At 48.4% G+C, this 24,277-nt stretch overlaps 1 protein-coding gene and 1 pseudogene across 1 annotated transcript in view; one reads left to right on the forward strand and one right to left on the reverse strand.

The window, feature by feature from the left end:
• The window catches only part of COL15A1 (collagen type XV alpha 1 chain), a 96,512-nt gene that overhangs the window by 33,624 nt on the left and 38,611 nt on the right, over positions 1-24,277 (reverse strand). Inside the window, exons 6-14 of the mRNA XM_039856045.1 lie at positions 19,381-19,528; positions 16,108-16,217; positions 14,160-14,375; positions 12,673-12,825; positions 10,560-10,697; positions 9,914-10,081; positions 7,037-7,129; positions 5,772-5,897; positions 5,164-5,226 (exon numbers count right to left, since the gene is read on the reverse strand). Of these exons, the coding sequence (XP_039711979.1) occupies positions 5,164-5,226; positions 5,772-5,897; positions 7,037-7,129; positions 9,914-10,081; positions 10,560-10,697; positions 12,673-12,825; positions 14,160-14,375; positions 16,108-16,217; positions 19,381-19,528 (1,215 nt within the window). The remainder of the gene's footprint in view (positions 1-5,163; positions 5,227-5,771; positions 5,898-7,036; positions 7,130-9,913; positions 10,082-10,559; positions 10,698-12,672; positions 12,826-14,159; positions 14,376-16,107; positions 16,218-19,380; positions 19,529-24,277) is intronic.
• On the forward strand, positions 1,329-2,870 carry LOC120597248 (protein adenylyltransferase SelO-like; annotated as a pseudogene).

Genomic DNA, 24,277 nt, shown 5'->3' on the forward strand with positions numbered 1-24,277 from the left:
TGGCTGATATCTCAAAGCCGAGTACGTGACAATAGTGGTCAGTTGCTAGGCGCATCATGCTGAAAGCTGTGAAACCCATTTTTCAACCATTAGCTCATCACCTACCTTAAGAGTAAAAAAGAGAAGTTGAAAATCAACCATGGAGAGACTGTAGAGGAAGAATTCCCTTGGAGGGTTATTAGTACCAGGCAGTCCCTTCCCCATCCCTCCTGTGATGGATGTAAAGGGATGCTTCTCCTAACCTGAAGCCAAAGGAAGGGGCTTCAAGAACTTGATATGTATTTACTAGACTTTTGGATATGTAGAGTGATGACTGACTTTTTTTTTTGGAAAAAATCTAAAGACCGAAAGGTGACCGGAGTGGCCCCAGAATGGGGGTGTGTGTATTGCACGAAAACAGGGTGCATGTCCACCCTTGCATGTGGGCCACAGTATAGGTTCCCTGGGGGTCAGATATGGATCCCATGGAAAGGAGCCATTTGTGAGCTCTGAGCAGAGGGGAGGACCAACAGGGGCTGGTCATCAGAAGTGGTAAGCCATAGGAAATAGTCCTACATCAAGAAACTACAGTTGGGGGCCCCCAGCTGGAGACTCTCTGGAGAAACCTCAAAACACCCACAAGAGAAGGAGCCAGCAACTGCACGGCCACACAGAAGGCCGTAACACCTGATTATGACATATCTGTCATCTAAGCCTGTGCCCTTCCCCCTGTCCCAATTCCATAGAAATGACAGAGTGGATAGTTCCAAAAGAGTCACACTCAAAAATAAGATGGAGAAAAATGTTGAACCTGAATAAGATGGAGGGTGAAGAATGCCAAAGGAAAAACAGATGAGAAGCTGAAGCCGGAGGCTTCAGTCATGGAGAGAAACCAGGGCAGGAAAGTATCGGGCAAAGTGGTGGTGGAAGCCAGGAGCAGGGTGTGGCTTTGACCGGGAGACAGGCTGAATTTCTGGGGCAAGGCCCTGCCCATCTCCCCTCATCTCCTACTCCTACCGTTAGTAAAATAACAATAAGAGTTGTTTACTGGGAGGTTCAGGGAAACCCCATACTCACAAGATCAGCTGTTGAGGTGCCTTCGTGATGGCACAACCTACTCTTCCCATCCCCTTCCCCAAACCTGGATATCCTGGAAGTAGCTACTGCCCAAAAAACACATGCAAAAAACAGACCAAAGAGGGATTCCAATTTCAAAAGCAAACACACAAGCAAGAAACATCGCACACCTGAGGGAAGACAGCACGATGAAAGAGACAACGATGTCAACAGTGAAATGTGTGTGAGGAAATGCAGTTGAGGACACAATCCAATCAGGACTTTAAGTACACAATACATACTCTTGGGGAGAAAAGGGAAGCTATTACAGCCATGAAACAAGGACAGACTATTATGAAATAAGAACAGTGGTTGTGGCAAAGAATCAATTAGAGATCTTAGAAATAAAAATATATAACTGTCAAAAGGAAGAACTCTACGGAAGAGCTGAATAACAGAAGAGACACACCTGAAGAGAGAATTACAGAAAAAAACCAGGCTACAGACACACTATGTGTAAAGAGACGGTATTTGGGCCCACTCCACTGGCTCACAGATTTGGTGGCTACCAATTTGGAATTTCAGCAGATCGGCTTGGGGATGGAAGAGCTCACCTTAATGGAATTTACATGACGAGTTGGAGTGTAAAGTGGGAGCCCCAATTAAAACGGTCAGCAAAGAACCCATACTTCTGAAATGGTGATGGTAGAGCTATACTTCATTCCTCAGTGAGAAAATTGTGTAGGGAGGCCAGTACCATCTTGGAATTTCAACCAGCCCCGCTGCAAGCCTGGCTGTGATGATGAAGTATGGAGAAATCGGTTCTATAACAGAAACACTGTGAAGGAATCAGGAGCAGGAAAAAGTGCTGCATGTTGCAAAATCATGGTTTGGAATTCATTAGAAATTTTGGCTCATTATGGTAACTAGATTTGCTAAGGATATCATTAGACTTCATCATACGGGACCATCAAAAAGCTAACAAATGCATGGATACTTTTCCCGTTGTGGTCTCTGAGACTGCACGACTTACTGAGTGTGGATGCCTACTGGTTTTGCTCATGGTGTTTGTTATACTAATAACTTCACTGTGTTATCATTACAACTGACTCTAGTTTATTTGGTTTTATTGGGGCCTATAATCCAGATTTTGAACTAAACCTATCTGATGGTGAAAGAAGATATAAAAATAGGAAATCAGGCCAGTACTGGAATGTTTAATTGAAGCAAGTTGTTATAAGCTTTAAACCCGTTACCAGATTCCAGTTAAGAGCGGCTCCTGGCTCAGGTTCTGAAGTAATAAGGACTCTCTGTTCTTTATTACACAAGATTTAGAGATTGCTCAAAGCCAAGTTGGGATTACCTGGAGAATGGGAAGATGATGATGATTTATCTGCATTGCTCTTACATCTCATGGAAAAGAAAGAAGCTGGTTTTGCAATGCAAACAATGACATTTTGGTAGCTTGGTGAGATTACTTAAAGCCTGTTAGTTACTAGCTTAACATTCCTCAGCAATTCTAAGCACTGAAAAAAATTTCAAAACACAAACTCTTTTCTACCTGGATGTCCTGACATCTTTTGAGTCCGAAGAAGACAAAGAATGATTTGGATTGTAAAAGAAGGAAAAGAATGATCACTGTAAATCCTAGACATGTGATGAAGAACTGGGTGGCGGAATCTGCAGTGCAAAAAGCAGGAAGGAATTTCCCAGAGTTCCATCTCCAGCAAGTTCTTCAGCATCCTTTCCAGAGGCATGCTGTAGCTGTGAAAACAGGCTCCTCCTTGCCTATTCCATCATGAGCTAAAGATCTCAGAGTTAGCTGCTCATCTTAATTTGAGGAAAATAAATTAAGGAATATTTCTATCATGGAAACTCAATGTACAATAACCTATTTGATAAATTCTTAATGACCATCATTTTGGTGACAATCCCACATTTGAAAACTATGATTATATGTAACAATATTTTTTTTTCCAGCCAAATAAACTGGACCTTATTCATTGTGGAAAAACCCCACTTTAGACAACTTCCTACACTGATGTAAGTGCCCTGCAAGTGAGAAGAGAGGCTGATTTCCTTGCAGTATGAAGGAAGATCTCCCTACAAGTATCTATGCAACTGTGGCAGGCACTGCCTGGGCAGGAAATGAGTCCCTTGTGACCGGAGGTATGCGAGCAGAAGAACAGAAAATGTGGAGGGGAGTCAGGATCAAGTGTATCATTGTATCTTCTTTGTGTTATGTTTTGGGGATTGTTCTTTTTCTTGAGCATGTTTTTATGATTTATCTAGACAAGACTCTTTGGTTTACTTTTTTATTTTTATTTTTTTAAGGCAAATGGCATGTGCAAGTTTCCCCTTGAGCAAGGTTCCTTCTAGAGTCTGCTTCTGCTTTTACTTGACCAGAAAGTATCACACACACACAATGCAATGAATTAGGACTCACAGCAAATTTCAAGGGGAAAAATGTGATTTATCTCCAGCGATTATTCTGGGTAATCCTGACGTTCTGAGCAGCTTCAGACTGTGCCTGCTCGGGTGTCTGTCTGCGGATATGGGTGTATTTTTAAGTGCCAGACGAGTGTGGGAGGGGTTTGTGGGGGCGAGAGGGGGAGAAGCTGGTAAGGAGAACAGGGAAGATGAGGGTAGGTCTGTGATGTTTCCTGTAAAATTTAATTTCTTATGAAATATTTGGTACATGTAAAATGAGTTCTATAAAGCTTGACAACTGTTTATTCTTTTTCTGAGAAATGAGCTTTCCCTGAAAATCCAGTTACTGTTTCGATTAAAATAAACACGATTTGAAAGCTGACAGAAATTGGAAATTCAGTTTAGTGAAAACGGTGGCATCTAGGAAGTTTCTAAGACTTATCCAGGTGGGGTACACAGAAGGCCCCTGCTCCCCATCCCAGTGGGGTGGGCCCCTCCCTCTGAACCGCAGTGAATTCATAAGTGTATCACTGGGAGGCCAATCTTACCTTTATTGCCCCATTTTTCTGGGACATGGCTTATCTCATCAACCAGGCTGGGAACACTGTAGGGGCAAGGTCCCCACCCCTCACAGCACCACTAGGGGCTTACAGACAGGAGACAAGACAGGCTTGCAGAAAAAATGAAGAGAGTGAAGGCATGCAAAACTCTGGGAATGGAAGATTAACATGGCACCCGAAAGAAGTTGCTTTCATTTATCAAAGGCTAACAGAGGAGTGTGCTAGGTTCTAAGGATACACAGACAGTACTGGTACACTGTGTTGGTCAGGGTGGGAGTGGAGAGCAGACAGGTAAGCCGACAGCTTTAGTGTCATTGGTTATGCTGTGTCCCAGCAGAATAAATACTATGCTAATGTGGAGGAAGGAGGCGTGCTTTCTGTTCATAAGGAGTCTGGGAGAGCTTCCCAGAGGATATATCTGAAAGGAGCCTTGGAGAATGAGAAAAGGGAAAGACATGTGAGGCAGAGAGAAAACCAGGTGCCAAGGCCAGGAGGCTGTGGAGGAAGAGCACGCCCAGAGCATTTCAGCGGAGCTGGCAGGCCTGGAGGCCATGCGAGGGCCCAGGGGTAGGAAGAGCTAGTAAAGCAGGCCAGGAAGGGCCTTGAGGGTCTGTGCATAGTTAGGGTTCTGTCCTGCAGGCAGTGGGGCGATGCTGGTATTGTCTCTGAGAAGAGAAAAGCGACTTATGAGAGCCTCCTACAGAAAGTGGACTGGGCAAGTGGGTGGAGGCTGGGGCACCAGTGAGGAGCCCGATGCCACAGTGAGAGTAAGGAAAAACAAATGTCAGAGCAGGTGGACAGAGAGCTGAGAGATGTGGACATCAGATTGGCCAGTCTTGGCAACAGACAGATCGTGGCAAGAAAGGGAGAGAAAGGGGGAGTTAGAGAAGACTCTGTTTTGGGGTCCCAGGTGACTGGATAGAAGGCGGCACCATTCACTGAAGCTGGGGACTTGCAGGAGTGGGCGGAGAAGATGCTGAGTTCAGGTTTGTGCATAAAGACTCCTAGGATGGGGACATCCAGTGGAGAGGACCAGGAGGGGGTTAGAGAGGGCCATTCACAGAAGAGACAAGGTCAGGTTTAGAGGTCAGAGAGGCAATGTGCTCCCCGTATTGGAACCCTCCCACCTTCTTTGTACCTTCTCTCCTTTCATCCCAGGAAGGCCAGAGGCTCCATCAAGTCCAGGCTGTCCCTCTGGGCCCTGGGGAACAACCATGACAATCAGCCCACAACATCCTTAATAAGAATCAAATACAAACCCTCCCTAGAAATGGACACCAGGACCGGGAGGACCCAGCAGGTGAGGCTGGTGGGTCTAGGACCTTGTGCCAGGTCCATGGCACAGCTTGGCCTCTGCTGGCTGAGCATCTGTGGATGAGTACCTTTTGCTCTCTGGATTGAGTTTTCTCTTCTGTGGGGGAGTCAGGGGCAAGGTTGGACTAGATGGTCTCCAAGGGGCTCCCACCCCACGCCTAGCATTGATGCTCTGTGATTCTAAGATTCCACATGAGTCTGCTTTTCCTATGCTGACTAAGATAAAGCAGCAAACGATGTGTAGGATGATGTTTTTCTTGGCTGCTGCTTCTCAACAATGACTTGGCTGAAGATTTTTGTTTACAAATGTTAGCTTGCTGCTCGCTCTCTGCCATGAGCTTGGACAGTGCTGGGGTCTCCAGCCTGCACGTTCCTCCCTGGCTAGAGAAAACCCCATGGCCACAGAGAGAAGCAATGACTTCAGTGGCTCACCGGGGGCCCAGGTTCACCCGCAGCTCCATCCTCTCCAGGAGATCCAGGGGGTCCCGGGGAAACATCAGTTCCTGGTTTTCCTGGAATCCCCGGTAAGCCAGGTGGGCCTGGGGGGCCTGGGGGACCCTAAGAAAACAGATAGTCTATTAAGAAACAATGAGGAAGAAGATAAATATATATTGAACATATATGTTCATCCGTTCTCTCTGTTGCTTACAACAACTCTACAAGTAGAGACTAGTGTTCCCACTTAGCAGATGGGGAAACTGAGGCTCAGTGAGATGACGTGACTTGCCGAAGGGGTCACACACACACAGCTAATTAGTAGAAGAGCTGGGATTTGAATGCAGGTCTTTCTGAGCCCATTAGAGCATGTTTTCTCCCTAGATGTAGGTATACAATAAAAATCCAATTTGTTAGAATTCTCATAGATGCTCTGGTTAATTCAGTTTTCTGATTAATTACAGGTCAGTCAAAAAATGCCTGTTGTGTTAACCCCCATTGTTAAAAAAAGCTTCCTGCAATGTGCTAGTAGTCTCTTTAGCCTCTGGTAGTGAATCCTAAACCCTCCCAACCCTGCCGTGATGAGTGGGCAGAGGGGCAGCCTTCTACATGAGGATTCAGCACAGGGGCTCAGAGGAAGGGCTGGAGATGAGGGTGGGGGCTGGGGACAGAGGTACCAGCGGCAGCTGGAGAAGGGAGGTGTTCCATGGGGGCAACTCAGAGACAGACCAGTGGGGGCTCAGCCTTGGGCAGGAAGTCAGAGAAGCGAGAGGCAGCAGTAGGAGAAGTGGTGTAGAGAGGTGTGGAGGGGGTTGCCTCAGGGCAAGGAGAATTTAAAGAAAGGTCTAGAAGCCACAGTGTGAAATGCTATCTAGAGAAAAGGCCAGCAGGTCTCTGTAACAGGTAAAGGGGTGTTGGGGGGCAGAAGCCAGTTCGCAGAGGTGAAGGTCATGAACTTGAACACACCTGATGGAGAAGGCTGCCAGGGAAAGGAGGCAAGTGGCGAAGTGAAGGTCCTGAATATAAATTTAGGCTCCAACTCATTTAAAATAAACCAAAACTGATGGATGTGGAAAACATATGCAAAAATATATAAATGTAGAAGGAAAAGTATAATGAACTCCCAGAAGCCCACCATCAGCCTCAACAGTCACTGACGGTGGCCAGTCTGGTTTCATCTGGTGTCCGCCCGCGAGCCCGTCCCTCCTGGATTGTCGCGAAGGTCATCCCAGGCACCAGGCCTTTTAATCCTTCACACTCACTCTCAACAGCTCCTCACTGCGCACCAGGTCACCAGAGCCAGAGCCGACGTCCGATCCCCAGTCCAGGCCGGAGCCCTCAGCCTCCGCTCCCACCTGCAGGGAAGAAATTCCCAAAACTTGGTTTCAGCTGCCATTCCCCAAGCACAGCCATGTCACTGGATGTTTTCCCATACTCCACAGCTCTATTAACTCCTGCTGCCACCTTTCCTTCTGGCCCTTCCTCCCACTCTCCTCTATGGCTGCCCTCCTGCCTCGCCACTTCCCAGCTGTGCAGCAGACACGCAGCCCATCCTCAAACACACTACACTCTTCCACATCTTCTCTTCAGCCTCCTTTCCTATCTTGCCAATCTCCACTCATCTTTCAAGGCCCAGGTCCATGGTCACCTGCTTTTGAAGTCCCCCTCCCCACCCCATTCTCAGACAAATTCACTTCTTCTTCTTCTGTGTTCCCAGCAGTTTCTCTTAGGTCTCAATTTGGTGTCAAGACCACCTGACTTGAAGCTCACGTGTGTGTGTCTGTCTGCCCCTCTAAACTAGGACCCCTCCAGGACTGGCCCAATCCTGACACACCTCTGGGTGCCCAGGTCCAGCACAAGAAGGCATACTTGTCGAATGCCATCAATCCCTCCAAAGAACAAAAGAGAATTTCCAAAACATCCTTTTAGTATCTACCTAATATCTAGCCACTGCTATGTCATCTGTACCCAGCTGATAATAGGCTCTTGATAATTGTTTGCCACACAACTAGTGGGAAGACCTTAGAAATGGGATGACCTCATTTGGACCACTGCAGGATTTGCTGATCAATTTCTGGGTCATGTCTGAAGATGGGTGGTTTTGGACAGTGCAGAAAACAAAAGTAGAAAGTCCAGACACTAAGACTCTTACCCCCTGCTCGACTCCTGGGAGCTGTGTGACCTTGAGCAAACCCTTAACTCTCCCTGGGCCTCATCCACAAAAAAGTCTATATACCGAATTTATTGAGCATGTACAATGTGCTAGGTAAAATTTTCCATGTATTAACTCATTTGATCCTGAGAGGTAGGTATGATGATACTCATTTTATTCACGAGCAGACAGGGAGAGACGAAGAATTTTGTCCCAGTTATGTGGGATGCCCCTTTCACCCACCGCCTTGGGTGACTGAGATTTAAAATGATCGTAAAGACATTCCAGAGTGGGTGGATGCTCTCTCGACTGTCCTTATTGTACTTTTAAACCATTTGCTCGGGAATCAGGACATCCATTTCCATTCATCTCAGACTCTCAACACTCGGGGCTTATCTGTCCTCATCAGTTATGTGCCAGGATGAAGTAGTGTGTGTTCATGTCTCCCCTTCTCCTTTCTCTCTCACCCCCACAGTACCAATCCCTGCACGTGCACACCTCTCTTCTTAGAGCTGTTTAAAAATCCCATTGTAAAACTCGTCGGGGGATAGTGGAAACACCGACATGTGTTAGGAAACTAACCACCCTCAAAGTTCTATCACTTTGAGGCAACAACTGCTAACATTTAGGGAGGGTATTTCATTCCGGGGTTTTTGCATGTGTCTATTTGTAAAATAGTAAAGACCGCACAAAATGCTCAAGTTTGTCACCAGCTTTTTCCACTTAACACTGTATGGTATTTCCCCCTATCATTAAGTATAATGTTGATAGCTACCTATGTTCCATTATTTGGATATACTTTAATTCAATTAATCTCCTAATTGGCTAGTTAAACCGTGTCCAATTTTTTTTCTATTATGGAGAGAACAGGTTAAAATATTTGTACGCAAAGCCTTTTTACATATCAGATGATCTCCTGGAGGATGGATGACTAGAACAGAAGTTTCTGGGATGTTAGTATGTATCGACACAAAACTTCCCAGTAAAGCCATGGACACCACACCGGCATAGCTGGTCACACCACCTCCCATCGAGCGCCTGCTTCTCAAAGCAGAAAACACAAAGGGTCTAAGGTCAACTGACCCAGTGTCTTCAACAAATCAATGGCGAAAAGAGAAAAGAAGGTGGGACAGGGCCATAGATTAAAAGAGACCAAGAGACACACCAATCAAATGCAACGTGTAGACCTTGTTTGGGTTCAGATTTAAACAAATGTTAGTAAAAAGATGTTTCTTAAACTACGGTATTAGATAATAGGAAAGAACCATTGATAATCTGTTACATGGATAATGATATCGTGGCTAAAAAAAAAAAAGATCCCAGATCAACCTATTTGCAATATTAAAGAATTTACAAGTTAAATGATAATAATGTTTGAGATTTGTTTTAAAATACTCCAGCCCACCCCTCTGCTCTGCTCCCAAAAGGTGGTGGTAGGTGGTGGAACAGATAAAGCACGATCAGTATAATGACTTGACGTCCCAGCCATCCTCTTTCGCAGACAGAAAACGAGGCCCAAAGAAAAAAAAGGATTTGTGTGAGGCTGCACAGGTGCAGCCCAGGATCACAGAAATTTGCTTTGGAGGGGACTTGAAGATCACCCCCAACCACCTCTGATGCTTCCATTCCCTCTGCAATTCCTGCCGAGTCTCACAGGCTTCTCACCTCCAGGAGGCAATCTCCTGACATTTGAGACAGGCCTTTGTATCTTTGGTCAGCTCTGCCTGGCAAAAAGTTCTCATCGCAATTTAAGGGCCATTTCAGACATGAAGCCAGGTGCCCTAGATTTTTACCTCTTGCTTTTTTTTTTTTCTAAACCGCAGCTTCCTTGTGTCTTCCCAGCCTGGAGGTCCTTCAAATACCCAAATTGGGTATGTTACAAACCAAAATGAAAGCCCACCCCTGAGAAAGCCAGGAACAGGCCCATCCCAGGACTTGAGCCTTTCTTTCCCTCTTTTGCAAGACTGGCCAAATCAAACCTTCACACCTCTGCGCCACTTAGCGGAGTGATGGGAATGACAGTTCCTTCAGGAGCCACTGTGGGTACAAGGAGTGGGGGTCCATCGGGGAGAGTGCTGCCCAACTCCTCTGCCCCAGATATGGTAAGAGGCTCCTCTGTTGTGGCTGCTGCTAAGTCTTCTTCATCGCCAGAACCCTGCAAGCAAAACAAACACAAGGCATCACGTCACCTCGCCATGATGCAATGTACACAGAGCTGCCTGCCAGTGAGTTTTGGTGACTATCATTTCTATGGCACTAGCCCAATTTCAAAAAACACTTTCTTACCTACAACTGTCATTACCCCCAACACGTTCACAGAGACACAGACTCCTAACCCGCTTCTGAAATACGCATCTCCTCTAAGCCCCTCTCCCTAGTAATGGAGTGCTCAGTACCCCTCCCCTTTATGACTTTGGACCATCCTCTCTGAGAAAGTTCTCCTTGGACAAAGCTAACAAATAGCAGGGTCAGGACAAAAACCCGCTTCCTTGACCCCTCTGTCGTGCTCTCTCCATTGCATCCTGCCTCCCTGCAGTTGGCACCCTCCACAAGCTGAATGCATCTTTGTCTCTGGGAAAGCCAGCACACTGACTTCTCTGCTCCCCTGTGAGAGAATACTGGGAGACACTTACAAAAGTGACCGCTTGCCCAGGGGCCGCCGTGGCCGTAAGGGGAGCCAGGCCGTCAGTGGCCTCCTCTTCCTTGAAAGTGCTGAGGGACACTTCCATAGCAGCTGCCGCTGTCGTCAAACTTCCTTCACTGACTGGACCCTAAAACAAAGTCGGCGTGAGGGACCGTGCAACTTCGCCCACACCCCTGGTCAGCGGGTGTGTGACGGTGGGGAGGAAACTTCTGGGGCCATCAGATAACGGGCATGGCCATAGCTCCCCTTCCTTTGCTCAGCTAAGACCTCTCAGGTCATCTCCTTCATCCCCCGGGGTCCCCACCAGGCACCTCAGCCTGTGCATCTTCAGTAACTGGGTGCTCGCCACTTCCGCAGGCGGCCTTTCTGCTTCCAGACAGCTCTGCTAGTTAAGTTCTAGTTTCTATGGAGTCAAGACTTGGTTGAACTGGGATCTGGTGCCTAGTTTTCTCACCCTGTGACAAGGGCTTTGCCTTTAAAGAAGTAGGGGCAGGAGAGAAATGAAGGTCGAGGCATGAGAGACGAAAGCGAAAGGAGAAGAAGGAAAAGAAAATGGTGGTGACCACTTGGTTAATTACAACAATCTATGTAACTGCCCAGCGGCCTGGAGAGCTGTCAACTGATCAGAGTGTACCCTCTCCACTGCGAAGGTTCACTGGACAGACACCAGACCAGAGGTGAAAGGCTGGGAGCAAATGTGTGGAGTGATCTCAAAGGCCAGTGCTGTTGATATGTGACAGTCTGATGACCTTCTTCCAGGCATTCACTCAGCAAATATCCATTGATTCGCCATTTGCAGGGATGAAGACATTTCAACAAACAAGATGTATATAATCCCTGCCTCACAGAGCTTACAGTCTGGGAGGAAGGCAGAAATGAACTATTTGTCAAGTTTGCTATTAATTATAGTTATGATGAGGGCTTCCAAGGAGAAGTTGGGGGAACCATGAAGGTGTCTGCGGGGAGGTGTCCCCGTCTGGGCTGGCACCTCCTAGACAAAGTGGAGTTTGAGCTGAATTCCGAAGGGTAAGCAGGAACTAAGGAGAGCAGGAAGGAGGTAAAGGTTCTAGGCAGAGAGGAGAGAGTATGGGAAGATTCTGAGGCAAGAAAGGTTAGAAGGTCAGAAAGAAAGGAAAGAAGGTGAGTGAGATTGGAGCGCAAGAGCCGGGAAGAGGTTCCCAAGACACGGTCAGCGCAGTGGGCCGAGCCAGACCCTGGGAGCCTTGAAGGCCAGGTGCGGGAGCGGGGTCTGCAGGAGGGCCACCCCCCACCAGGAGGCATCGAGGGAGAGGATGGAGGTGGCCAGGCAGGGGCCTCAGCCATCGCCTGGGCTGGGAACTTGGTGGCTCAGTCCAGGGGGCTGGCACTGGAGAAGGTTACAAGGGGCTGGGTCCACCATGTGCTTAGGCAGAAAAATCAACAAGACGTGGTGCTTGATGGGATCTAGGAAGGAAGGAAGAGGGAAAAGAATCCTGGACTAGGACTGGGACGATGGCCTCACTCATTTGAGGTGGGAAGTCAGGAGAAGCAGAAACGAGGAGTCGAGGTTTGAATCTGCTGAGCTTGAACAACTTGTAGGACACACATTATAGTGACATTACAGGGACAGACTTGCCAAGTGTCCTGGCATGTTTGTGTCTTGCCTTTAGAAGCTGGCGAGAGTGTCTCCACGCTGCCTAGGGAGAGGGCTGAGAAGGCCTGGCCATGCCTGTGGACGCTGCTGGGGCCTGCCTGCACCTCGGCCCTCCGCTGCCCTCTGGCAGCCTGTGCTCATACTCAGAAGCAGGCCATGGCTGAGCCCGCCATCACCTCTCCGGCTCACAGCCCAGCACTCTTCCTTCCTGGCCCTGAGGTCCACTGGTGGAGGCGGTGGGCCCCTGGGACTCGACCCCACCTCCCTGACTCACCCATCTTCCCGGGCAGCTCCCCACGGGCCTTCAGGGGCCTTACCACACGCTCTCCCAGGAGTGGGTATTTGGTTAAGGTGTCCCCTCCCCATTCGGGTTCCTTTGGATTTGCTGAACAGAATGAAGACCGGCCCTGAGAAGGCCAGAGTCCGCTCCCAGCCATGACCTCAGCACCCAGCACTTTACACTCCTTACCAGAGCAACTCCTTCCCCAGACTCCTGGGTTGACATGGAGAGGGCTGGTCCCCCGGTGGGCACGCTGCCAGCTTCCGCTTCCCAGTCAGTGCTGGCGGGCATCTCAGCCTCCCCTGCTGCTGTTGCCCCAGAACCTTCTTCAGTATCTGGACCCTGAATAGGACAGACATCAGGAGGGACCACGTCAGTGATCCACCGCGCTGTGGCTGGGAGGCATGAATGGCTGGGGCCTCTCCTGCACCTGTGTCCTGTTGCTCCCTCACCTTTGAAGCACTTGCCCATCCCAGGCCTCACCTTACACCACCACCCTGACTGTGGCGCCCACACAGAAGCCCAGATCTTGCCCACCACCCACAGTGTGAGCGCCCTGGCCAGGAGGCTGCCTCTGTGTTCACCCTGCTCCTTCCTGCCAACCTCAGTGACATGGCACTTCCCGCAGTCCCTGCCATCTTCCTTCCGCTCCTCCCGAGAGTGGCGCTTCCACGGAGTACTCCAGTCACGGTGCTCGGACAAAACCGAGGTCTAGGGTACACAGCTCTCTTGGGGAAGGGGTGGCCTCATTAACCACCTCCTCGCCTTACTCTCCTTGCTCAGTGCCTCTGCCCTCCACCCCTCCCACATCCCTAACTACCCTCTCCCAAGTCACTGATAGTCACGGCGACAGATCCAACAAACGCCTTGCTCTTCAGGCCTTTACTCACTAGGAATCTTGGCCAGACCTGACATCATTAACCAAACCCACCTTCATCTGGAACGAGACACAGCCTTCGAACTATCCCCACTCCAGGCTTCCTTCCCCCTCTTTTCTCCACTCAGGGGCAGGTGATCTTTCTAAAACCTACTCTGACTATGTCACTTTCTTCTTTAATACCCTTCGGCAATTCCCATTTCTGCTGAACACTCTCAGGCTCCTTCTCATGGCTTCCTTGTCTCAGAAGCCTTTCCAGCCATGTTCCCCTGCTAGCCCCTCCCTCACACCTGACCCCGCAGGCAGGCGGCTGCACTTCCTTAGGTCTCGGTAAGCTCCCTTGATGCCTCCAGTCCTTTGCCCCTGCTGGCCCACCTCCTGGACCACCTACCTGTCTCATTCCCATCTGCTAGGACACTTCTAAGCATCCCCTGGGTCTCACCTTCAGCATCCTTTCTCCAGGAAGCCTTCCTGGGCCTGTGAGTCTGGGTGCTGGCCCTCTTTTTGGTGCTGTCAGAGCCCCCTATGCTTCTCCTATTGTACCTCTTATCTTCTGTCCCCAGGAACTGGTCTATTCGATTTACGTGGTGCTTGGCGCAGTGCAATATCCCACAAACATTTGCTGAATGAGTCAACAGAAGCTTCGACCTCCAAATTAGTGTCTATTTGGACTTAGCCCCACAAGGCTGTCACTCTGCATTTTGTAGACAGATGAGAAAGGCCAGGGTCTGCTCCCACCTGAGACACCCACCATCTCCTGGAAAGAGGTGAAGTGGAACATGCACTCTGAGATGCTTACTAGAGTGAGCTTTTCCCCGGGGTCCTCGGTGGTCATGGAGAGGGCTGGCACTTCGGTGGGCACACTGCTGGCCTCTGCTTCCTCAGCGGGGCTGACAATCACCTCAGCCTCCCCGGCAGTGCTAACAGTCACCTCGGTCTCCCTGGTAGTGCTGGTGGTCACCTCAGCTTCTCCAGCTGCTGCCGTGGCTGCCAAACCGTCTTCTGTATGTGGACCCTGGAACAAAGGCATCATGAAGGACCACATCACTGGGCCCATGGCCTTCATCAACGTGCCTATAGCTGGAGGGAACAGACTGCACACACCTCTCCATCATTCTGCATTTCTGTAGCTTCTTTCTCTCAGAGCACTTCCTTACCTGTGACTTTACCCCCGCCCCACGACAGTCCCAGAATTACAGAATCACAGGGACAGGAGAGACTACAAGGCATCTATGTTTCCTGTTTGTATGTACCTGTGGCCGGTAGATGACTGCTTCCTGAGTCAGCCTGCTCCAGCTCTAGACACTTCTATCTAGACACATCCACCTCTCTGTGACCTTTCTTATGTGCCCATCCAGAAACCATCAGAACAAGCTGAATGTCTTTGTCCATGATGGTGCTTCAAGATGTGCAGGCAGCATCTCTGCCCTCCTCTGCCTTCTCCAGACTAGACATCTGCTTCCTCTCTTTCCCTGTGATTTAGTTTTCTTGGCAAATATACGACTTCTACAAGTTACACAGCAGATGCATGAAATGGAAACAAAACAGCTCTGGCTGTTGGTGCCACCAAACTGACTATGTTTTATCTCAGTTTTCAAGGTTTTTTTTAATTTTTAATTTTGGAGTGGTTCTACTTTGTTTTGTTTTGCAAAAAGTAGTTCTTCTGGACACTGAAAACGCTAAGCTGATCAAAGTTAGATTTCCTTGCTGCAGGACTTCTCGGAGCCCGAAAGGATGATATCATATTAAGTCCTTGCAGAATTACTGTCAAATAAAAATAAAAATAAAAATAATAAAAAAAACGAGAAAAGATGATGTCATAGATTTTTAAATGAGACTCTTTCTGACTCTGCTTCAGCTAAAGTCCCAAAGGCTTTACAATTAAGTACAATTAACTAATTAATTGTACGAGTAAGTACAGTTCCACAGGCATTAGGTACCTTCTACATGCTAAATGAAGAAACCAAACCGCTTGTGTGGGACATGCTAAGAGACAGTGAAATGAAATCAGTTCTACCATCACCTGTCTCCGGGCTATATAAGAAAAGGAAAAGAATTCATTTGGGGAGAGTAGGAATTCCTCTGGAGAGAATTTTCAGTGTACTGTGGCTTACTCCTTCCTCTCTCCTTATCACAAACCATTTGATGAGCTGGATATGTATTCCTCGGAATTTGAGAGACAAAGGGACCAAATTTTTGATATTATGCGAGACTGGACTTTGAAAATATCTGTAAAAACAGGCTATTCCCAGATAGCGACTGGGAGAGTATGAGAATTGTCTGAGTTCTCACCCTAGAATAGCAGAAAGAACAAGCTGACCCTGTGGGATTTTAGCGGAGATCATTGTGAGAAAACTATCTTTTCTTTAATTTGGCACCTGACTGTATCCAGCATTTAAAAAATTTGCTTTGTGGGTATAAAAGCCAATTACCAAATCATAGAGTAGACAGACACACATACAGTTAATCTGATTCTAGTTTGAAGAGGGTCAAATTGCCCAGCTTTCATGCCCGGGGCCGGTATGAGGACCAGCTTGTGCTGCATGCATCTCCTCCTCCAGTCCCAGGCACATCCCTGGAGAGCCTCTGGGGCCCCAGGACTCCCGCTTCCTCTGTACCAGCAGAAGGGAGGCAGTCTCCATACGTTCAACCAAAAATCCCCATAGTTCTCTACAGTGCTCAAGGCCATCAAGTTGGAAAGAAGCAAACAGATTTACTATCGACTTATCAATTTACCATTCGCTCACCTCTTCAGTGCCCTGAGGGAAGGCCCCACACCCTGAGCCAATGTCTGTAATGGGGGCACCGTCCACAGTACGAACTCCCTCCCGCGTGTCATTCAGGATCTCGCCGCACCCTAAGGAAGCAGACATTCTGTACTTAATAACTGCATTTCGCAATCTTGAAAAAGAAGAGGTACCTCTTCACTGACTGTTTTGAAAAGGTGTCCAGAGAACAGGATTAAGAGGTGAGGGAAAAAACAACAACAACAACAACAACAAAATGAAGTCTCAGAAAACTAGACATTGAAAGGCAGTTTTACCTGGTGGTTTGGATCACAGGCTCTGGCATCAACAGCAGGGCTGGAACCTCACTTTGCCACTGAGTGACCTGTGGCCAGTGGCCTAACCTGTGCCTCAGGTTCCTCATCTATAAACTGGGGATAATTCCTATCTCATAGGGTGGTTTTGAGGATTATGTGCTACAGGGATTAGATAAATTAATGTAAGAAATGCATCAAGGACAGCCCTTGGCATAGAGTTAGCAATAAATGTTCATTGTCAGTGTGGTTCTCCACTTGTAAGGGGAGAAAAATTATATATGAGTATACATGTTTCATCAGCATCGCATAATTAATACAGTTATCATATAACATATACAATATGTAGATATATATATATGGAAATCTGTGTGTGTGCAGATAAACCACACCTTGGCTAAACCAAAATACTCAATACTAGTTTCCTCCAGAGGATAGGAAAGTTCTATTTTTTTGGCTCCTACGACTCTGCTCTGATTGAACTGTTACCACAAGCACATATTTCTTTTGCAATTTAAAAAACACATGGAGTCCTAAAGCAAAAAAAAGAAATTATGCTAACACGAATGCATGCCTGTTATAGGTTGGGCCCCGGGCTAAGCATGTCTCACTTCATCTTCCCGCTGGCCCGTCTGTCCTACCTAGAAGGACCTTCCTATCCACTTTGCAGCCGGCGGGCAGAACCAGGACAGAATCCCATATTTTCGGCCTCCCCACTATCACCTGTGGCGTGTGTGGCCTGCTCTGATCTGCACATTAGCACCTTATTACTATTAACCCCTTCCTGCAGAGAAGGGACAGGTCGCACAGGGAGCTGGCGGCTGGGAGAGGCCCTGAAGCCAGGTCCCCTGTCCCCATGCCCAGCCACTTCCACACACGCCGTGCTCACGTATATTCCGTGGTATGAACAGTGTGTGTATGGGAGCGGCGGGCGGCGGGAGGCGTGCTGAATTATTCAAAGACCCTGGGCACACAAGTGCATCCCCTGTCAGTTTCACATCCTCCCGGCGCTGACCACCAGGGGGTACTGTGCAAGCAGCGGCCAGACCCCAGGCCTCTAAGTTCACACCCCTTGGAGGATGAAGGTGGGAGTGGTATGTGCTTTGGGGCAAAATGGTGTCAAGGAAACTTGGAATAAAACTATTAGGTGGCTTTCCCTAGCCAGGGGCGGGGCGCAGGGTTCAGGGCCCCTCTTCCTCGTCATCTGGGCTGTCTATGCAACAAGAACGGGAAGATTTCAGGCAGCTCGGTTGTTTTCGTTTGGCCTTTTGTGTGCCAGAGAAAGAGTCTGGCTGATCCCAGGGAACTGGCCAGCGGTGCTTGGATCTGGGTCCTAGACTGCTTGGCTCCCACCTCCTTTGAACCTTTCGGTCCAGGACAGGCCCTCGCCCTGGGCCCTGCAGCCTCTGCTCCCTTCTCGCCCCTCCTCAGAGATCTTAATTCCACCCAGAGAACAGCACTCGCAATTCATAAACCACTTCCACAACCTCTCATCCACCCTGGAGGCAGGGATTATAAACATTCCCAGGGGACCTTTAAAGAATCTAAAGCTTGAAAAAGTTAAGCAACTTGCTCAGGGCCGGACAGCCGATAGGCGGCTGGCTGAGTAGGGCTTCCATCCAAACTGTCTGCTCCTGGCCCCACAGTCTTTCCACAGCAACGCCCTGACTCCTTGGCTGTATTAAGACTTTATTAAATTATCAGACTGTTGTTTTTTTTTTCTAGTCAGTACTGCATACCTTCTCTCACCCACAGACTTCCCAAGTTCAGTTGTTAAAATAACATTCATTTACTGATGGCAGAAGTAAAAAGAACAATGATATATATAATCGTAAAAGACGTGTAAACTATAGAACTACAAAAAAAGAAAATTGAAACCACCCACAACCCTACCACCCAAAGATAACTACTTATAGCATTTTGTTGTACATTATTCATAATACTACACACACACACACACACACACAACTCTACATGGCTATAATATAAATAACATGTTCAAAGGCACTCACCACTTTCGGGGCTGTACATATGATATAAATAACATATTCAAAGGCACTCACCACTTTCAGGGCTGTACATATGAATGAAATACAATTTGCCCCACCAATCCCTACTGTGAGTGCCTGGGTTGTTTTTGACTTTGTACCTAAATCTCGGTGTTCTGGCATTGACTATAACTTGGTCTGAAATGGCTACTCCTCTGATAAGGGCAGAAAATGCAAGCTGATCTCAAGCCTTGGATACATGTCAACCTGCCGCCTGAGGGATCATGCCAGATCTTGGGTTTTTGCCGGTGCTCTTCTCTACAGCTGAGTCGGGGCAAGGGTGCTGCCTTTGGGCCAGCCGTGGACCTCCTAGGCACTGCCCTTCTCTGGTCCTCTATTAGTTTTCCCACATGTGCTGCACTGGAGTTTAGATGGCCTGATCCTCTGAGAGCCAAGGAGTCTGTGGCCAAGGCTGGGAGGAGTGGGGATTCTGAAGTCAGGCCTGGGCAGCGGTTCTGTCCCACTGTCCACCAGCTGTGTGCTTGTGGGCACGTCACTTACCTTTCCAAGCATCAGTTCTTCCGTCTGTAAAATACTGGCTAATAATAGCAACGAGGAAATGTGTGGTCAGGGGTGGAGATGAAGTACGTGGACACTTGGCACACAGTAGGTATTTAATAGGCAGCGACAATTATTACAAGCTTTTCTGTTAAGCCCCAGGTCCTTCTGGAGGGGTGAAGTCTGGGGATCTAAAGTTCAGGTATTCGAGATTAAAAGCCAACTCTGCCATTTACAAACCACAGAGCCTCGTCTGGGTGCCTTGATGTCCCCATCTCGTTTGTCAGATTCAGACAATTATAATTCCTTCCTCAAGGGGTTGAGGAGAAGGTTAAATGAAATGCTCTATATTCCACACATCACCCAGGCCGGGCACGCAGTCATCACTCAATAAAAAACCAACCAGGCTGTGTGATGGTGCAGCCAGGACTTGCCTTGCTCAGGAATGCTATGAAGGACAACGCTCAGGTTGGTGGTTTCCTGGGTCCCTTCAGGTATAGGCTCGCCGGAAAGCTCCACATCCTCAGAGGGAGGGGATAGAGTTGGAGGTGTGTTTATGGGATTGACTTCTGCTTCTTTATACTGAAGGAAGAAAAAATAAGACCCGCAAGGATTTATTTAGCAGGAAAGCATAAAAAACGGCAGTGAACACTGTTGGAGAAAAATATATATTCACGAAGTGCTGAATAAGCCCAGAAAAAAGCCTAGACTTGCCTACTGTGTAGGTGGTCAATCACTGAACCTCCCAGGCCTGAAAAAGATACACGCTAGGAGTAATTTAATTCTGTTCAGTTTACCATGAGACTCTGCTAATTTCTGAGCACAGAGACTACATTTCCGCATCCCAGGCCAGCACAGAGGAGATGCTCAATAAAGATCTGTTAGATGAGGGAATGAATGAATGAACAAATGAATGAAGCAGGCTGCACTCAGTAAATACTACATAAATCCAATCTCAGATGTGCACTGGTCATGCATGCCTCTGAAAATAAGAGATGGGCATAGTTTCATTTCCAGTAAACTTCAGCTTTCTGGGTAGCTTTTCCAAAGCCAGTCAATGTCTTAACCAACTTTAATAGGGAAAAACAACAAAAACCCCCAATGGTTGGAAACACGAAAGAGTTCAGAGATCTAGGCAGAAATCCTGATGAGGGGCAGCAAAGGTTATGATACCATCTCCAGACCCAGAATCAGGTAGCAGCTCCTGAGACCCATGGCTTGTTAGTACTCAAATAGTCTCATTGCTTTCTGAGCTCAAGGGACCAGGAAGGGGGTGAATGGAAGGATCCTGCTAACCGGTGTTGGATGTGCGATGTAAACAAGAAACAACTAAGACACTTAAGATTTCAGGGTTAGTTTGCGACTGAAGCCATTACTTACTTATCTTGACTAATTTTCTTAATGTCAGAATATAGTGTATAAACGATGAATTTCTGCTTCATTAAAACAAGGAGGATTGTCGTGGGCCCTATAACAGGATTTGTTCTTACAATCAAATTTGGGTCAAATCCCAGCTCTCTACTTATTAGCTACGTTATGTTGGGCAAGTCACATAACCTCACTGAGCCTCAGCCTCCTCCTCTGTAAAATAGGGCCAATGATAATGATTTACAGGATATAAAATGCATACTATGCCCTTAGTATAGGGCATAGTATGAGCCCATCAATGGCAGCTGTCATCAACATCGTTAGAATTCTAAAGTCTGAGAAAGACCAACACCTCAATAGTGATTTTCTCTTAGTGCTGGTATTAGATATGATTGTTTTATCTTTTTGTATCTGCACTTTCAATTTTTTTAAAAAAAAATAATGAATATGGAATATTAGTGTACTAAAAAAAAGACAGCTTATTGTACTATGAAATCTCAGGGTGGAGGCAGGGCTGGAAGGTTTCAAGGAACCGAAACTTAAATAATGAGCAGAGTTTCAGAAAACAGAGGTGGAAGGAGGCGTTAAGATTAGAAAGGACACAGCATCTTCAGAGCCTGAAAACTTGAGCTTGGTGAGGGCCTGAGCCTGGAAGCAGGAGAACAGAACTAGGAGGCAGAGAGAGGGAGCGGGGCTGGTCTTTGGTGAGAAGTCTGGCCTTGGACCTGGGGCATCTGTGGGGTATCAGGCTGGGTGGTGGCGTGGGCAGGGGAGTTCGCTCTGGTGGCAGTGAGAACATAGATTTGGGGAGTTGAGGTTAGGCCAGAGACCAGGAAGCTGCAATGAAGAAGCCTGGTGAGGAGGGAGCCAGGCAGTGGGGTGGGTGGGGGGAGGGGTGCTGTGAAGACCATGTAGAACTACTCCATCTCTCCCCAGCTGCGTGGTGACCTGGCAGGGCGGCAAGGACCATGTCGTAGGCAGTTCTCCTCTCCCTGCCAGGGTCCAGTGTTAAAGCCACCCCACCAGGGGTCCCTGATGGTCTCAAGAAAGCCTGTCTCTAGCTTGGAGCAAAGCTGCTAGTGGCTGGAAGTGAAGATGCTTTATAAGGAACTTTGGGCTTTGAGACAAGGCAGGTAGGGCAGGTGAGCATGTGGGAAACACAGGACAGCAAGGTAAGGGTGGGCTGAGCTCTATCACTCAAGGTGGCAAAGGCTGAGTTACTTGAAATCACTGACTGCAGTCTGTCAGCCAAAAACCTCTTTTGGAAAACTCCTAACAAGGCAGCCAGAAACTCACTTTCAAGGGCAGAGCTCAGACCTGGTGAGCTGACCCTCGGTAATCAGGGTCAGGTGTCCTGCCTCCAACAGGTGGTTGTTGGTTTTCACAGGTTAGTGTGGGTAGAGAACCAGTGTGGCCTATGACAAAATAGGAATGTCGAGTCTTAAGACTTTTTTATTAAAAGTGCGGTGATGTGCTGAGCCTACTCTCATTTGACACGTATGTCCTGAGGCCAGCCTCTGTGTTAGGTCTTTGGCTGATCCCTGGGGATACAGAAATGAATAAACAAGACAGGGGATCTGTCCTCAAACTGTTGGACTATGCGGGAAACACAGACGCAGACACAGACCCAGACACAACTAACTTGTGATTGAATGTGACAAGTGGAACAGCAGAAGCCAGAGCCAAGTTCGGAGAGGGGAGTTGGCAACAGCCTCTGCTGAGGAGCTATGGACTGGATCTTGAAGGGTAAGTAGGTTGGCCAGGCAGGGTGGGGGCGGGAAGGGCCCTCCGGCAAACAGGGCCCGGGGGCCAAGGCATGGACAAGTGGGAAAGTGCTTGGTGTGTTTGGGCAACTGTGAGTGTTTTGGCTCCTGGTTGTGGGTCAGAATCACCTGCAAAGCTTTTTGCATGTACAGACTCTTGGACTTCACTCCAGACCTATTGAGTCTGAATGTCCAGGTATACAGCTCAGGCAAGTAAGTCTTTTTTTAAAAGAATTTCCCTTTGATATTCCTCTTCACACACACACACACACACACACACACACACACACACACACACACCCCAACTTGATGCACAGCCAGGGCTGAAACCATGGGATATTAATTCCTTTCAAGCAAAGACAGAACTTTCCAGAAACGGAAAGGTGTATCAGCAGAAGATGATAACAGGTGGAAGAATGGGGTAGCAGGGACTCTGACCCTAAATGGGGGAGGAGGTGAGGAGGGGCTGGCTTTTTAAGTCCCTGAAGGCTCAAGCACGCCAAGATTCAGTTTGTTGGTCATGGCTTGTGTCTTGAAGGGTGGCAGTTGGAAAGGATGAGGAGAGGGAAGCGAGATTCATTCCGAGAAAGAAGCCAGACAGTGAGGGGAGGAGAATGTCTGAGAGTAAGAGGGAAACTCCCCCGTTCCTGGAGGGGTGGCCAGGGAGGGGAGCCACGGAGCCCTTCCATGAGATGGTGAAGGGGAAGTCACTCTGGGGCGATGTGACTGACAGTGCCCTGGTCCCACCGCGATCTGGCTCTGCTACCTCTTAGCTGGGCAGCCTTGGACAAAACTCTTCCCTCTTCTAAGCCTCAGTGCCTCCTCTGTGAATGAATGGAAAAACACCACCCTGCCAAGGAGGCTAAAGGCAGTGAGTGTGCTGCTGGGGCACGAGGAAAGGATTCTGATATTCAGGTTAGGTCAGTACCTGCGGCTCAGAGACACAGCCCTGGGGGCGGGAAGCGGGGAGAGGGGATTCTCTTAAGGACCGAGGGCAGCCACAGGGCTTTCGTATACTTGTAGGCAGCCTCAGCCACCAGCCAACCAGGAAGCAGGTGGTGGGGAGGTGGCCCCAAGAGGAACAGACACTAACATCACTTGCTTAATCCTTACAATTACCTATCGTCAATAGTAACAAGCACAAACTACCTGTATCTCGCACAGTTTCACACGAACTTCATCCCTCACACTAACCCCGTGAAGCAGGTCCGCTGCTTTCTAACCAAAGAGGAAACAGAATCCGGGAGGTGAATTACTGGCTCCCGGTCAACAACCAGTAAGTGGCAGCGCCGTCTTCATACTTGGTGGATCTCCCATCTATACCAGTTCTCTTAAAACCATTGAGGAGAGTAGGACTGGGGAATCTAGGAAGGAAAGTGTTGGGTGCCTTGGAGTCTACCGAGTCCATCAAATCTCTTTTTCACTTCTCCAGACACTTTGGGGATTTATTCCGTACCCATTCCCGGCTGCAGTGCACACCCACATCTGCCATGCACTGCCCAGGGGAGGAGGCCCTGGCTGAGGCCCTGCCTAAGGTCCTGACTCTACCACCGTGTGACCTTGGCAAAGTCACTCTGCCCTCCTGAGGATCTATCCACTGCCCTCTCTCTTGCAGGGTTGTTGCAAGGATTAAATTAAGTCATATATACAAAGCGCCAGACACACAGTAGGTATGGAGAAATGCTGGTCCTCTGCCTTCTCCTACCGTTTCTCTACTTCTGTCCAAAGCTGCCCGGCTCCAATGCCCCCTCCACCCGAAAGCCCTCCCTGACCAGACCCCGCCCCCATGATCACTGCATGCTCTCAAACCCTGGCCCCCTTTCCCGTCCCTTTCCCAGGGCCACTTTGGGTTACGGGCAACTCTGCCTGAGTCAGCCTTACTTCTAGCTGTGAACGGGTGCATTGGGTGTTAGCATCTGTCTAAAAGGTCCAAGGGACCACCACTTTGTGCCCTGGACATGCTGATGGAGTGGCCAAGGATTGATGGGCACACAGGATTGCAACACTGCTCATAGCAGTCACTGCCTAGGTGGCCACCTTGGACCTTTGACTTCCTCCATCCGAGCTGCCCAAGAATTGGCTGCAGTCCTGGGGATGGACTTCTGCAACGCCACCCAGGCCAGCAGCTCAGAGTCATGGCCTGAACCCGGATGGGGCATAGGGGCAATTGTGCTCTAGCCCCAGCTCTGCCCACGCACCC

This window comes from Pteropus medius, unplaced genomic scaffold (genome assembly GCF_902729225.1).
Source record: "Pteropus medius unplaced genomic scaffold, Ma_sr-lr_union100, whole genome shotgun sequence".
Classification (NCBI taxonomy): Eukaryota; Metazoa; Chordata; class Mammalia; order Chiroptera; family Pteropodidae; genus Pteropus; species Pteropus medius.